This window comes from Pan troglodytes, chromosome 2, assembly GCF_028858775.2.
Source record: "Pan troglodytes isolate AG18354 chromosome 2, NHGRI_mPanTro3-v2.0_pri, whole genome shotgun sequence".
NCBI lineage: Eukaryota > Metazoa > Chordata > Mammalia > Primates > Hominidae > Pan > Pan troglodytes.
Window position 1 is genome coordinate 200331523 of NC_086015.1, and position 16213 is coordinate 200347735.

Here is a 16213-nt window from a genome sequence, read left to right on the forward strand (position 1 = left end):
GTGTATTTCTTCTCAGAGGGCAAGTAAGAATCATCAGTTAGAGAACTATTACAATGCTACATAAAGTGTGATGCGCGCTTCACAGAAAGTCTGAGGGAAAAGACAGACAAACACACCTGCTTGGGCCCTCCTTAGCACAAGTTCGTATGTCCCTGTCTCTTCACTCATTCAACAAATATTTTCTGGTTATCTACAACGTGCCAGCCACTGTCACAGAAACTGAGGATACAACAATAAACATAACAGAAAAATCCCACCCACATGGAGCTGACAGTCAAGTAAAAAGACAGTAAAAAATTTATAATAAAGAATCAGGTAAGAAGACAGAGTAATGTCTGGAGTGAAGGGGTGCTACCTTAGAGGAAGCAAAAAAATATTAACGAGAGAAGTTAGATGTCTACTGCTGTAGTTCAGGCAACACATTATTGAATCAGTAGTTGCAGAAGTGTTGAAAAGTGGCCAAATCATAAATATATCTTGAATATAAAGCCAACAGGATTTGGCATCAGACTGGATACAGAGGAAAGAAAAAAGGAATAAAAGATAATTTTAAGGGTTTTTGTCTTCAGCGTCTTAGTGAATGGCATACTGAATAAAGAAGATTGAGACCAATAAAACTAGAAATTCTCTTTTTAATATGTTACCTTTCAGATGCTTAACCGAAGTGGAGATACTGAGTAGAAAGTTAGATATAAAAGTCTAATGTACAGGGATTAACTCTGGAATAAAGAGAAATACTGATGGTATTTAAGGGCATAGGACTAGATGCGATCACCTGAAATGTGAGTATAAAAAGAGAGTTCAAAGACTGAGCCCTGAGACATTTGAACATTTAGCAGTAGGAAAAAGGAGGATACTATAAAGGAAAATGAGGCTGGTAGAATATTAAAAGAGCAGTACTATCCACGAGTCAAAGGAGAAAAAAGAATTTAGAGGAGGGAGTAATCAATTGTGTTAACAGTTGTTGTAGGGTCAAGTAAAATGAACACTGAGAACTGGCCATTGGATTTGATAATCTACACTCACACAAAGAGGGTCTTTTGGATGGTTGTTTTAATGAAAGATATTATAGCAGGTGTATATCCTGATAGGACTTATAGAGGCAAGTCTAGGGGCAGTACAGAGGCAAGACAGATGATGCAGTGAAGAGAGAAAGGGATTTCAGAAGTTCTTGAACAACCAAAGGGACTACGATCTAGTACAGAAGTGAATATGGGTAAGCTTTAGGCACACAGTTCATTTATTTTAACAGGCTGGAACACAAAGCAAGATTATTTATTTGAGAATAAGACCAAGAATCAGGTATTAGAAGTTTAACGTGCAGTCTGCGAGTTGGTATAGAGAAGGCAGAGCTGCAATCTGGATGGTCTGGACCTTCTGTGGTGACTGAGGTTAAAAGGGATTTAGGATCTAAAAATAGTCCTAATGATATGTTTGGGGGATGTTTAGGGGAGCTTGGTAAGAAGTGGATAATCACTTAAATTTAGTCATCTACATGTGACTGGTTTTCACCAATTTGTAGAAGGGAGTGCTAGGAGGAGAGGAAAGGTCAAAAAACTGGTAGTCTCATCAAGAATTTCAAAGGCTCTTTGGGGCACCTCCCTTAAATCCTGTAATTAAAGGTGCTGAGATCTCTGGTTCTTAAAAAAAGTGGATGGCTTGTACTTACAAATTAACCTAATCAGTCAACAATATTTACTGAATGTTTGAATGTACTGCGCTATCCTAGGTGCAATAATTCCTAATAATCTATATCTGAATTTGTTCATATACTATTAGAGTTAAATGATATAAAAATAAGCTAACAGGGGCACCTAACTCTAATGTAGCACTTACTCTGTGTCAGATGCTGTCCTAAGTACTTTATTAATATATACATTAAATTATTTGGTAGAAGTGACTCAATGACATTGATACTGTTATTCTCTCTATTGGACAATATATCCAATGCATAGCTCTAAAAATTAAATCCTCTATAACTCAGAAGGCATCTGTTTCAGACAAACAATATTTTTTAAAGTGTACAAATTAGCCTAAATATTTTTCCACACAGGCACTTGAACAATGTTTTCCTATATTTTTGACTTAGGACAGGGTTTTTCCTCTAAGCAGATTATTCAACTCAGCTAATATTTACTCTTTAAGAAAATTTTATTATTCTATTTCAATTCTGACAAGTTTTCATGTCTGTTCCATATTCCTAAGAATACAGCTTTGCTGCTGTCAGCTTAATTTGGCATGTTAATTGTTTTTTTTTTTTTGGGGGGGGGGCGCTTTTTGAGTATTTATAGTGCTCTATATGTTGAGATTTTCAAGTAGTCCAAAATGTATGAATAGCTGCTATACACACATTCAAAATGACTGAACACTTCACAGTTATTTAAAGTTCATATGATTACTACTGACATTAATAAACGTCGATATCACTAAGTAAATAAAACTTTTCACCTAGGCGTTAATCAAGTAAAGTCTAGCAGCACTGTGCTGGAGTTCTATAAAACCCTGCTGAATATAAAAACTGGTCCCAGATTGGAACAGCACTGTGTCTGCTAAGTAGGACGGGGCCGATTATTGAGTGACCCTCAACACAAGAATAGGAGGGACGCTGAGGGTGCGGAACCAAGGAGGGCTTCGCAATGCATAGAGAACTTTTTCTATATTAATTGTTTGAAATTAAGGACAAAAACACTATGAAGCCTCAAACTGAAAAAGTTTCACCAATGTAATTCATAAGAAACTCATTTTTATTTAACATTAAAAAATAAAACAACCTCTCAAAAAACCCACCATGTAAAATGAGATACAATGAAATGATAAAACTGAGAGACAGTGTGTAAGCTATTTGGTTATCACTACTGAGTGGGGACTGAAAGGGGTGAGGAAATCAGGGGAATCGGGGCAGTGTGACTGGAGGATAGTATGAAGAATGGAGGGGAAGAAAAGGCAGTGGAAAAGGAGATGGGCTGCTGTGAAAAACCAAAGACACTTGTGAGGGAAGAGAGAAGATCCAATCAATACAGGTACTGAAGAGGTATCAGATTAGGTGTCATATTTTGGAAGGCCAGGAGATAACATTTGAGGTGAATGGAATAAAAATTAATTAATTCTATAAGCATTTATTAACACCAACTACATGCCAAACCCTAACTGAGAAGCTAGGTGTCTTGCAAAAGTTTATAACCACTCAGTTTCCTTATCATTCAAAAAACATTAATGACTTCCTCCTGAGTTCCAGTATCATAGTAGAAAATGGCACATAATCTTAGTTATGAACATGAATACCTCCAGCAGACAAGCAATTTAAATGAATCTGTAAAATAAGTACAGGTTCTTTTTATGTATTGTGTATATTTGGGGGGATATTAAATCAGATAATTTTCATACTGTATTTGGGGGGGATACTAAACCAGATAATTTTCATACTAATAGAACTTGATTTATAACAACTCTCCAATCTGCAAAAAGTATCATGTGGCTTAGTCATATGGAATTAGATTCAAAGTTAATCTTTCTGTCAAATCTTAGAGTATTTTTGACATCAGTGAAATAAGAGACCTCTGTTATTTACCAATCGCAGTACAAAACACTATCACCTTATTATATTCATAGGTATATATTATATGCTCTAAGTATGAAATTTCAATCTACGTTGTTTCTAACAATAAATCCCTTAGTGCTGCAAAAGAAAGCTGCCAGCCATGAGTCAGTAAGTGAAATTTTAAAAAGTATTCTAGCATCAACTAAGATCCAATTATATCTAAAGTTATTTTTCAGTCCCATTATATTTTAACTTGTCAAATCAACTCCAGTAAGTTATAAAAAAATTAAGATATATAAACTATCCAATGTATCAGTTACAGAAATGTATAAAATGAAAAACAAAATGTTGGTACTCCAGTGCAAGAAAAACAGAAGCTAAAACCTCTACCCTAATACTCCTATTTCTAGAAATAAAATAGAAAGGTAATGAAAAAGACAAGATGAGAATCAGGAAAGAGGTCTGAAAGAAATAAAAACTATTAATAACTCATATACTAGCATACAGGAATGCTCTGAACCAAACTGGGTGGGGGCTGTCATGTAAAATGGCTTTGCAGAACTGACTGCGAACAGGGGTCATGACTCTATTCTAGCGCAATCACAGCAACGTTCTGCTCCTACTCCCAAGCGGCTATAACGTAACTCTGTGGTTTCAACACTTTATACATGAACTACTTTTCCTGTCTTTTCATTTGCCTGCTTTTAATAAACTGAGTGACAGATATATCAATGCTAGTGTTATCTGTGCATACATATATAGAAGGGTGTGCATTTACATAAACCATATATATATATAAAAAGTTCTAAAGATATCTGTCTTGTTGACAATGGAAAATATCATCTAGTATTAATCTACAATGAATAACATTGTCAACCTTTAGTCTTTGCATCCTTTTGTGATATATGTAATTGCAGTCAAAATAAGGTTAGTAAAATTCTTGGGGCAGTATTCAATTTAAGAGTTAAATCAATCGTTGCCCATTCAATAAGTTTTGATTGTAACTTAACCTCAATGCCTACATAATGACTCCCCCTTCCTAGGTAATTCCATTTCTCCCAAATATTTGAGAAAAGTAAGTAGAATTTCTTACTTAAGAAAGCTGATGTTATTTTAAATCAACACCATTAAAAGACAATTCTAGTAACCAAAAACAGTAAAGAAATTTATAAAAAACATATAAAGAAATATAGAACTGTTGACAGTTATAGTTTATATTTACTGAGCTGCTTCTATTATTTTCTTTAAAAGACAGCTTTAAGGGAATTTATTTTAAAAGGTCCTAAGGAATGTGTATGTATGTATTTTCCTAATTTAAATATCACTGATGCCAGAGGACAAATGCATTCTCAACTTGTTTTTAAATTAGACCATTTCTCGTCCTTTTATTTTTACTAAAGTTGAACTGACTGCTTAAAAATGTTTAGAAATATGAATATTTCCTCAAACCACCCTTGTAGCAAACAATAGGTATTTCAAACAATTATTAATTTTTCTTTATTTTTCCTCCCATAGACAATAGCTCATTTCCTCAAAAAGTGGTGTTATGTGACTTTTTAAAATTTTGAGAGACTTTTAGTATTTGCTCATCTCTTTAAATTGTGATTTGACTATGTGAAAAAATATTCCATGACTGTGTAATTGCACAAGTTCACTTAATTTCAAATTAGGCTAGATAAATAATATTTACAAAAAATGATTCATTAAATCCCTTGAATAAGCCATAATATAGCTAAGATGTCAGTATATATAATACTAGCCAATTATATTAAATTGAATCTATTTTCAAAACACTGAAAAATGAAAATATTTCAAAGTATCTTCTGTTTCTTTACTGTAACAGTCTCCCTAAGGTTATCTAATAACATACAAAAACTAAACAAATCAGCATTTTCTTTGGTCAGACATCATACTCTACAGCATTTAGCACAGTCTAAAAAGGAGATGAGCATTATTAATTCATATTTTATGTATCAATGGGCTTATATTTTTAGAAAAGTCATTCAATTGAATCTGAGGCTCTTTTGTTTGGTATTACATAAGAGCATAAGGAAAAATATTTCTTGTTCCCCCTTTTGTGCTAAAGACCTACACGGATGGACAGAAAACATACATTTCTACACATCCAAGGTTTCAAGGCTATTTTTTAAATAAAAAATCTATATTAAGACATTTTTACAGAGCAAACGTAAACAGAAATAGATTGAAAATAATTTCAACAAGTGGTATGTTACCTGGGTGGAGCTGGTGGCTACCGAGATGCAGTCAATAAAGCTGTGTCTTCGAGTGAAAAATGCAACTATCTGCTGCCAGCGTGAAGGTTCTGGCTCAGCTTGCAGTTCATCTGACGAGCCCTTTTTTGCCCAGTGTTTCTGCTTTGGGCCTGCTGAGCCATGGCTAGAGCTAGTATTGCCTCCTCGACTGCCGCGAGAGTATAGAAGTGTGTTGTTTCCGAAAATGTAATTCATCTCTGCAGCCCTGCAGGTGGTTGCCAAGCAGGCTTACTTCTCTACCAGCTGCTGAGTGGTGAATGATCGGTAAAAACTGCAGCTACAATTACAGCAGCATCACTTGTAGATCAGCGAAAATAAAAACCTTGAGAAATGATGCTCATTTTCTCAGTGATTTCTTCCTATGAAAGAGCTCGTATCTTCCCTCTGTACCTGTTAGCTGTATGATGGCTGAGTTTATTTTTGCAGACAAAAAAGACGACATAAGGTGGATTTCTTTCTCATGATTATTTTTTCACCAGCGTCTGCAGGAACCAAAAGCTGTTCTTTTGTTAGCTGATAACTACATGGATTGAAATCCAGGAAGTGAGGTCGATTAGCAGGTAAAGAAGGATGCTATAAACACTGGACTACCAAGACCCTGTGGGGCTGCCTGATTTAATGCACTGCGTGGAAAAACCCTGGATTACCAAGTTTCAACCACAGTCTGTAGTAAAATCCAATGGCACCTTCACTGCTTATATAAATTATAAATATGAACTGAATTAAAACATATAAGAGGATTCTCTCTGCAAATAGTTCTGACTGTTAAAATGATTTCACTAAAAGAATCTTTGTCATTCATATCCAAATTTCTACACCAGGCAGATCTTACACATTATCTGGCACTGGCTCTAAGTTGTTCAAAGGTGCTGCCTACATTAAACTCTGACTATCTAATGATAGCGCTTCATTACAAATGGATTTTCCTTTATCATTTTATGTAATGTATTGGTTTTTAATGATTAATAACTGAGTCTCAAGGTAGATTAATTACTAAAACAAGTATTTTGCTTCTGGAACCTTTATGATAAAAAAGAACTTTCAAGAAATTATCAGCATCATCTCTCTAGTATTTTATAAACATTCAGATTACAAGGTCATAAATTTCTAAAAATGAGAAAGAATTAACGCTGGTAAATTTTTTGTTTTATAATCAGTGAAATGTGTTTTATCCAACTCTACATAAATACCACTCTGGTTCACCAAATACTATCACCTGATTGCTAAAGGAACATATTCTAACATCTAATATTTAGGTTAACATAATAGTTCGCCTGAGAATTGCCTGGGGCGCTAGTTATATATGCAGATTGGTGTATCCTCTCCCCATCAAAATGTTTACGGGCAGGGGGAACCTGGGAATTTTAATGTTTAAAATGCTTCCCAAGTGACTCTTAAGTACCTTCAGGTTTGAGAACCACAAACTCCCAAGCAAGCCCTCTTAATACTGTGCTATATTAGTAATTACAACAACGGTCATTTTAAAACAATATGTGAACAAAAACGCTACTTGATAATTTACTATTGGTTGAATAATTTAATTTTTAAGCTGATAAGAGCATATCGTAAGTCCCAACCTCAGCCATGGATATTTTTTCGGATGTGGACTGACAGAATCTTCCTTGTCTACATGCTTACCAGCACCAACTGGATGCAGCCTTTTGTCAAACTACAATGTTGAGGTCCACTGCAAATCTTGACTCCGCAAGAAAACATGCTAATGCTGTCTCTATGATGCGTCTGCTAAGAAGTGCACATGTGCTCAGTAAGGGTGAGAGCCATGTGGGACTCTTGAGGGCAAGATATTTTGTGACAGAGATTATACCAGAAAGTTTGGTGCTTCTTCCCAAGGACTGTGCGGGCAGTAGCTGACAATTTATGGCCCCAGAGTGATCCTATCTAATTCGGAGTAGAGAATGTAAGAAAACACTAAGGGCGGACAGGTAACTAAGAATCCTCTTGTGAAGGAAAAAATGAAACCTCCCGGAAAAAAATTCAAGTTTTGTTATGGACCAGGTACCTAGTAAAGACCTGATTAGTGTGGTTTATATAAATGCTACGGTAATTGGTCTGGCCCTAAAATATGTGCCTTGATCCATGTCTGATGAAAACTTCAAGGGGAGGAGAAAACTGATATGGGTTCTGTTATTCTGAATTAGTATGGATGAAGATACTGAATACAACTGTTGAATGCAAATCTCCTACCTCAAACTGTAAACAGTACCAAAAGACATACAATAGTAGGCTCTTAGTGACCATCTATTTATCCTACAGAGCCAAAGAACTTAGGGGTCAATGGTAGGCTCTTAGTGTGCATCTATTTACCCTACAGAGCCAAAGAACTTAGGGTACAATCTAAAGTTGACAGATCACTGCCTCCCATATTTCCCCAATGTACAGGGAAGAAATACTTCTTAATGCGAATTTCCTATCCAAATCCATTCACGTCAAGAAAACAACTTCAAGTTTTGGGAAAGACTTCTTTATGAAAACGTCCTGTTACATGACCTACAAAAATCTAGGAACACCTCATCCATTGGCTAGTGGTCAGTATATGCACACAAACAATCTATACCTAAATCACAAGAGGGGTTTCACATGAGATTAGACTGGGAGGTGGAAGGCGGAAGGCAACCAACTGTTCTTTGCTTTAGAATATCCTCTCTCATTACACAGCAGAGATGAAAGATAAAAACTCCATTAAAACCAAATTTAAGTTCATTAAAGAAAAACCTGGAAAACCTATTTAAAATAATGGATGAAAAGATGGTATGCAATCTAAACCACCAAAAGGAATCACTATTAACATCTTAATATGATATACAAAGAATATTCTTTTTTCCGTAATGTGTTTTCTTTTTCAGAGTGATAATATAATCTATAGAATTCTAGCCTAAACAATAGAGAAAGCTTAAGTTAGTAAACTAAATACGATTAGTTCAGTGGATTACTATGTAATTCAAAACATGATTATGAAAAATTTATGACTATGAGGAATATTTACTTTATAACATTAAATGGTAATAAAAAGTTAAAAATTTATACTGGATAGGCTCTCAATTATTTGTGTACGTTTCTAAAGTCACAAACCCAGCAGTCTTTAGGTACAGAAACAAAGGCAAATACTAAATAATCTTTTATTTGTTTTTGAGACGGAGTCTCACTATGTTGCCCAGGCTGGTCTTGAACTCCTTGGCTCAAGCCATCCTCCTGCCTCAGCCACCCACGTAGCTGAGGTTACCACCATGCCCAGTTTACTAAATAATCTTAGTGAAAAATGTAAAAAGGTAAAGGACAAGAGGAAAAGCAATACTGAAACTCTAAAGTACAAAAAAAACCCCACCAAAAACCCAAAGTTAACTACAAAGCTAATGTAACGTAAATGCAATATAACAGGCATTTTTATTACTCTTTTCTAATGTGGGCTATTAAATTTCAAAACAAACAACCCTATTGAGATAAGACAAGACTGAGAAGAGTGACAAGAACACAGATTTGTTATTTATCTAGAAAAACCCTGAATGTCACACATACAAAATCCCTTCTGTATGAGCACCATCTAGTGGTCAGTGCATGCAAACTATATGCTCACCTTAGTATACCAGGTCCATCTAAAATAGATAAAATTCAATAATGTTTTTATATGTTCCAGAGATGTAAAGATAAAGTTGATTTCAAAAACTGCTCATTATATACTAGAAACAGGAAAACTTCTATTCCTCTAGCATTTGGTTCAAAAGGCTTATATTTGCTTGTGTCCATTTTTCTGCCACTCCCGTTTCTTACAATTTTTTAAAAACTACTAAGAGCTGCTAGTGATTTCATTATATTCTCAATACTACTGGATGAAATAAAATGCTAGGAAATATACTTATTTAGCACAATTATCTGCTCATTGACCCTGTTTTTTCTGTTTGATTTCAAGTCCCTCTTAGTAATGTTTACTTTGTATACAATAGTTTGAGCATAATTTTCCTTGCCATTGAAGACAAAAACCAAATATAAATTATTTGTTTCTTCAATGATCACTGCATCCTCCCATACACTCAATAATACTCCTACTGTCCTCCCTGTTGCTTCATGTACATTTCAAACTTTCTGGGAAAAGGCTGAGGTTTTTATTTGTTCGATTTACTGTTCTAACATTTTTTCCTAATTCTCAGCTCATTTTCAGTTTTAGAACCTTGACACTACTCTTATATAACCCCAAAATTTACCCACTGTGTCCTTCTCTTCGACATTAAGATTTAAAAAAAACTATTATATCCCCAATTTCTTTCTTGATATTCTTCCCAACACTGGCAAGAAAGTATCCCTTTCAGAGTCTTAAATTATAAAATCATAATTATCTTTATGCCAAGCCCTGAATAAAGTAACCCAATCACTATCTTACTTTACTCATTATTCCAGTAAGGAGAGCCACCACCATCCACTACCACCACCACCACCACCACAATAATCTAATAGATTAATTCACGGCATGTTTCATGGTGGCAAACCTTTCATAAGAACATTCATCATACAGGTCTTTTAGATTTTGCCCTCATTTCCTAACATGCACCCTAAGTATCAGCAATAATAACATAAACCTTCCTGCATTTCTACAGTTTCTTGTGATTGTCACCCTTCCACTGTATTTATTTACCCCAGTAACGGCCTCCTCCTCTGACTTGGCATCTTACACATCCTTCAACACTTTATGCAAATGTCAATTTGCTTTTTTCAGAAAACTCCAAGAATTTAATTTCTCCCTCTTTCATGTCACATCATACTGTGTTAACTATCTTTCCATAAAAAAATACTAATCACTGATGTCTAACACAGTTACTAGCACAGATGTTTAATAACTGTTTGCTAAATGCATGTATTGCTTGACACAACTAATATCCTAGCAGTTGATTTTTAAAGCATCTATTAAATTTTATTTTTACCATTAGCTTTTATTAGAATTGTGAAGACTAAAGCTGTGCCTAATTTACAATCTACTCAGCAAACCACTGTTAATTCTAAGATACTTTTTCAAATTATAAAATAATAATTCATATACTGACTTCTACATGCAGCATAACAGCTGTTCACTCCAAACCACAATACTATAAAAGAGGAAAAGCTCTCTATATTAGCTTTTATTGTAAAAAAGAGACTACTAGTCTAATACTTGACACTGTATTTTAAATAAATTGTTGAGCTTCTTATAACATTCTGGTTTTTTAAAAATTAAGATGAAAAAGCATTAAAGCTTGTCTTCTTATGTCAAAATAAGGGTTGTTTTCCTTCAATTCCGGTTTTCTAACAAAAAGTTAAAGGAACCCTACCTACTCTGCTATAATGCTCACCTGCTCCAAATCTATTACACCCCTCAAATAATTATTTTACGTGGCATCTGCCACAGTAACCTAGGAATGAAAGAGGGGAAGCAGGTAGAAATTCCCCAAACGAAACAGTCTTAATCATTCTTAAATTACAATTCTATCAGAATACAATCTGTCAGAAAGTTTCAAGAACTTGAGAAACGTTCATATTCTTCTGACTCAGTAATCTGACTTCTGGTAATCCATCCAAAGGAAAGAAACTAAATACTTTTCATGTCCAAAGATTACTCATTGCAGGTTTCTTTACAAAACCCAATAAAAATAGAGATAACAGATATCTGAGAGCTGACATGGTCATCAAATTATGGTGCAAATATATCAGGCAATATTATGTATCAAGTTTTAAGTTTTTAAAGTTTAAATTTTTAAAAACTTGATACATCATATTACACAGGAAATATACAAGAAAATATGTTTAACAAGTTTACAACAGGAAAAAACATTAACATATTAAAGTGTGATTTAGAAACAAATGATAGAGAATACACACAATTTTTTTCTGCTGGGATTGAAAATCCTTATCTACTCAGTTTGCAAATATGAATCAGACAGCCAGCAAACCAAAGTGAGGGAAAGGGGACTAGTGAGGGAAAGGGGACCAGTGGTTTCACTTAAGAACCCCAGAGGATGGTTTATAATTGTTTCAGAGACTGATCCTGTTAATACCTAACAAAAGAGAACAAGATGAACAAGGCAGAGCAAGAGAATGGCCCACAAAGAGGGCCAGGTTTTCGGATGCTTCTCATAGAACCAGCTGAATGATTATCATAGTATCCTAAGACTCAGGAAAGCATGCTGGTACTCTTGATCTTAACAAAACGTGTCAACAAAGGTTTACATATGACTACACAAAGATCGCCACTCAGATAAGGCCATGACAAAATGCCAGCAACTGCAAGATTTCCACCAATTTCAGAAATGGTAAATGTGGAAAAGGTAAGTCTTAGAACTGATGATAAAGGACATTTTAATTAATAACATACTCCTTTACGCCTCTATAAAATATTTCTTTAAAAAGCTGTGAGGGACATAATCCTTTATCATTGTAAGAATAAACAAAAAGCAAGTATATGTAAAGAAAAAGCAATTTAAAGCAGATACCAAAAAACTGACTTCTCATCTCTTATGGTCAGAAAATTAAGGAAGAAATGAATCAGATTAAGAAAGTGAAAATCTTAAAGTATTAATGCTTTCTCTCTCAATACTACCAATTTAAGTCTCTCACTCTAGAAGGAGGATTCGACAAATGATGTCAGAGGTTTACTTGTAAATATTAATAGCTCAACACAGATAGCACAGTAGTGCAGGAAAATACCTCAAGCTTTGCATTCACGGGGGACTAGTTCCAGGACTAGTCCCCCGTGAATCCTCGCATACTGTACCCAAATCCTCACATACTGAAGTCCTGAAGTCAGCTATGCACTTACAGGAAGTCAGCCCTCTGTATACTTGGGTTTTGCATCCTACAAATACTTTTATGTTTGATCGCATTTGTTTGAAATCTGCATTTGTTTCATCCGCATATAAGTGGAGCAGTGCAGTTCCAACTCGTGTTGTTCAAGGGTCAACTATAGTAGCAGTAATAGTGGTGGCACAATGCTTCGCAACTGTGCCCGCACATTAGAAACACCTGGAGAATTTGTAAACCTCCCAAAGGCCAGTCTGCGTTCCAATTCACATCCCAAGATTGATTACCTTGCATTTAATTACAAGAATCATATACGGAGATGGCTGCTAAAAGGGTTTTGTCAGCTGGGCGCGGTGACTCACGCCTGTAATCCCAGCACTTTGGGAGGCCAAGGCAGGTGGATCACGAGGTCAGGAGATTGAGACCATCCTGGCTAACATGGTGAAACCCCATCTCTACTAAAAATACAAAATATTAGCTGGGCGTGGTGGCGGGCGCCTGTAGTCCCAGCTACTCGGGAGGCTGAGGCAGGAGAATGGCGTGAACCCAGGAGGTGGAGCTTGCAGTGAGCTGAGATCGCGCCACTGCACTCCAGCCTGGGCGACAGAGCGAGACTCCAACTCAAACAAAACAAAACAAAACAAAACAACAACAGAAGAGGGGGGTTTTGTCATATTAATCTTTGATTTACACAAAAAGTCTTCCTAATTATCATAATGAAGTAGGTTTTCACTGATGAAGGTAGTGGCTTATTAATCAGCAAAATGGGATTTCACTGGTGAAATCCATAGTATCCCAGTTATGTGAATTTTTTGAATTAATTTAGAGACACAATTCACCCTTGCATAAGGGAAACGGAAGACTCTGGAGAGGCCTAAACCCTTAGGGATAACACCTTAGGTTTAATCCCTAAGACATCTGGAGACTCTGGGTAAACAAAATCTTGTGTCTGGAACATTGTTTTATCTGCTTAGAATGAGCATTTTAGGCAACAACGGAAAGCTGAGGTTTCATGAGATTTAAAGAATAGGCTACATAAAATATGCATGCTGGCTCGCTGTGTAAATGTCTGCTTGTGTCATAATCTGCAAACACACCAAAATAACGACTAAAATACCTACCAGAAGACCAGAGCTGGCCACGTGCAAATTGGCTTTGGTTGGTTTGTAACAATAAGGATGACCGGAAACTCAAAACATCAGAAATAAAAAAATTATACATATCCTGGGAGTGTTTTTGGACAAAAATAATTAATAAATTAGATTAGCTCAATCAAGATAAAAGCAGGCTGACAAGAACAGCACATTCAACACGCAGTGTTTGGGCTTTACCCGCGCTGAGGTTCTTACGTTGTCTGGAGTAAGAGTGAACGGCATTTATTTACTTTAGACTTTTAAAAGTTAAACATATATTAAAATTTCTACAATAACCACTAAAGGAAGAGAAACAATTTTTAACTTCCAAGCTAGTAATAAGGGAAAGTGAGATGAGAAAATACAATCCAAAAGAAGATATGAGCCAGGTGCAGTGGCTCACACCTGTAACCTCAGCACTTTGAGAGGTCAAGGGAAGAGGATTACTTGAGGCCAGGAGTTCAAAACAAGCCTGGGCAACAGAGCAAGACCCTGTCTCTACCAAACAAAAAAAATAGCCAAGCATGATGGCATGTGCCTGTAGACCCAGCTACTTGGGAGGCAGAGCTGGGAGGATCACTTGAGCCTAGGAGTTTGGGGCTGCAGTAAGCTATGACTGCCAATGCACTCCAGCCTGGGCAACAGAGCAAGACCCTGTCTCAGAAAAACAAAAACAAAAAAGACAATATGGAAGGAATAGTCTCTAATGTTTAAGAATTAAACACACTTTTAAGTAACTCACAAGGCTAACAAAAAACAAATCACATCAGACATTAAAAAAATACAATAAGAAAACATTACATATTCAAACTTGTGGGATACATTTAAAAATGCTGTTTCAAGAAACATTTATAAAAGAATACTACTAGAAAAGAAGGCTGGTAATTAGTGCAATAAGCAAGTGACTTGAGAAACTAGAAAAACAAGAAAACAGAATAAACTCAAAGAAACCAAAAAAGAAAAAAATAATAATGATAAAAAGAGAAAGGAAGAAAAGATAGAAGAACTGTTTCTGCCACTAACTGGTAAACAGCCAAAAAATCAGATTTTTTGGCTGTTTACTCTCCTTAACTCTCTTATAGTTCCCCAAGGGAGGATCAGATTACTTATACTGAACACTATCTTTAATTGATATTCAGCTATCCTACATGTAACTTATATTTACATATACACATATGAATGTACATACATAAACATGTCTTTATGTATGTGTATGTGTGTATAAGAACAGAGGGGTAAGGGTGGTGGCACACAGGGCAGGGACTCAAGATAATTGTTTTTTTAAGGCGGTTCTTTGAAAAGACCATCTTTGAAATTGACACTTTTGGCAAGAATGGTGACGGAAAACAAAGAGTCTGAAATAAGTGATATTATGAATAAAAAAGGGACCATGCCTACATATGCTATAGATATTAAAAGGTATTAGCAGGATATCATAAATAATAATTTGAAAATATATCTGAAATGTTAAAAATTACTAGAAAAAAATAGCCTAGCAAAATTAACTGATAGAAAATCTGAATCGTACTATAACCATTAAAAATTTTAACCAGTAGTATGATATCACTCCTCAAAGAGAATTACAAAATCCAGGTAAATTTCACTAGTAAGAAATGATCCTTAATGAAAATACACACAACCAACAAAGGATTAGTATTCAGAATATAAGAGAAATACAAATCAATAAAAAGAACGACCCAATACAAAAATGAGCAAAAATCTTAAATGGGCACGTAACAGATAAGGAAACCTAAAGGACCAATAAATATATCATACCTCCCTAGTAAAATTGCCATTAAAATCACACTCAGATACCATTTTGAAACCAAAACAATGCCAAAAATAAGAATACCGATTGAAGAGAACATGGATCAATTAAAAACTGTTAGATGTTCCTGCTGAAACTGGAAATGACATAGCTACTGAGAAACAAGCTGGCTTTATCCACAAAGATGTATATATAACCTGTGTTTTTAGAAGCACTTTTTACACTAGTAATAACCTGAAAATAAATCCATATCCATCAAAAGTAAAATAAATTGTAGTATATTCATAAAATAGAAAACTCTAAAGCAGTGAAATTTATCAATGTGAGGAATGTAATACTGAGTAAAGAGTGCAAGTTAAATATACAGTATGAGTCCATTTATATAAAGTCCAAAATATGCAAAACAATTGATTAGCAATCGAAATATATGGTAGAACTTTAATAAGAAAGGGTAAATATACTCAGGATTATAGTTACTTCTGAGGGGAGAGATGATAGGATCAAGAAAAGTCACATATTTGGAATTTAAAGATGATGTTAATGCTCTTTTTTTTTTTGAAATTGAGTTATTGCTCTGTCTCCCAGGCTGGAGTGCAGTGGCGTAATCTAGGCTCACTGCAACTTCTGCCTCCCAGGCTCAAGTGATTCTCCTGTCTCAGCCTCCTGAGTAGCTGGGACTGCAGGCATGTGTCATCATGCCTGGTTAATTTTTTTGTATTTT

The 16213-nt window shown here is 35.2% G+C and overlaps 1 protein-coding gene across 50 annotated transcripts in view; it reads right to left on the reverse strand.

Annotated features, from left to right (window-relative positions):
• DLG1 (discs large MAGUK scaffold protein 1) overlaps window positions 1–16213 on the reverse strand; it is a 262007-nt gene that overhangs the window by 135425 nt on the left and 110369 nt on the right. For 3 of the 50 annotated variants that reach the window (XM_001166132.6, XM_003310199.5, XM_009447121.5), the window contains exon 1: window positions 5773–6309. The exons of the other annotated variants lie outside the window; for them this stretch is intronic. In XM_001166132.6, the coding sequence (XP_001166132.1) occupies window positions 5773–6006 (234 nt within the window). In that variant the 5' untranslated portion in view covers window positions 6007–6309. Of the gene's footprint in view, window positions 1–5772; window positions 6310–16213 lie in introns of those variants that run through there. 50 annotated transcript variants of the gene reach the window in all.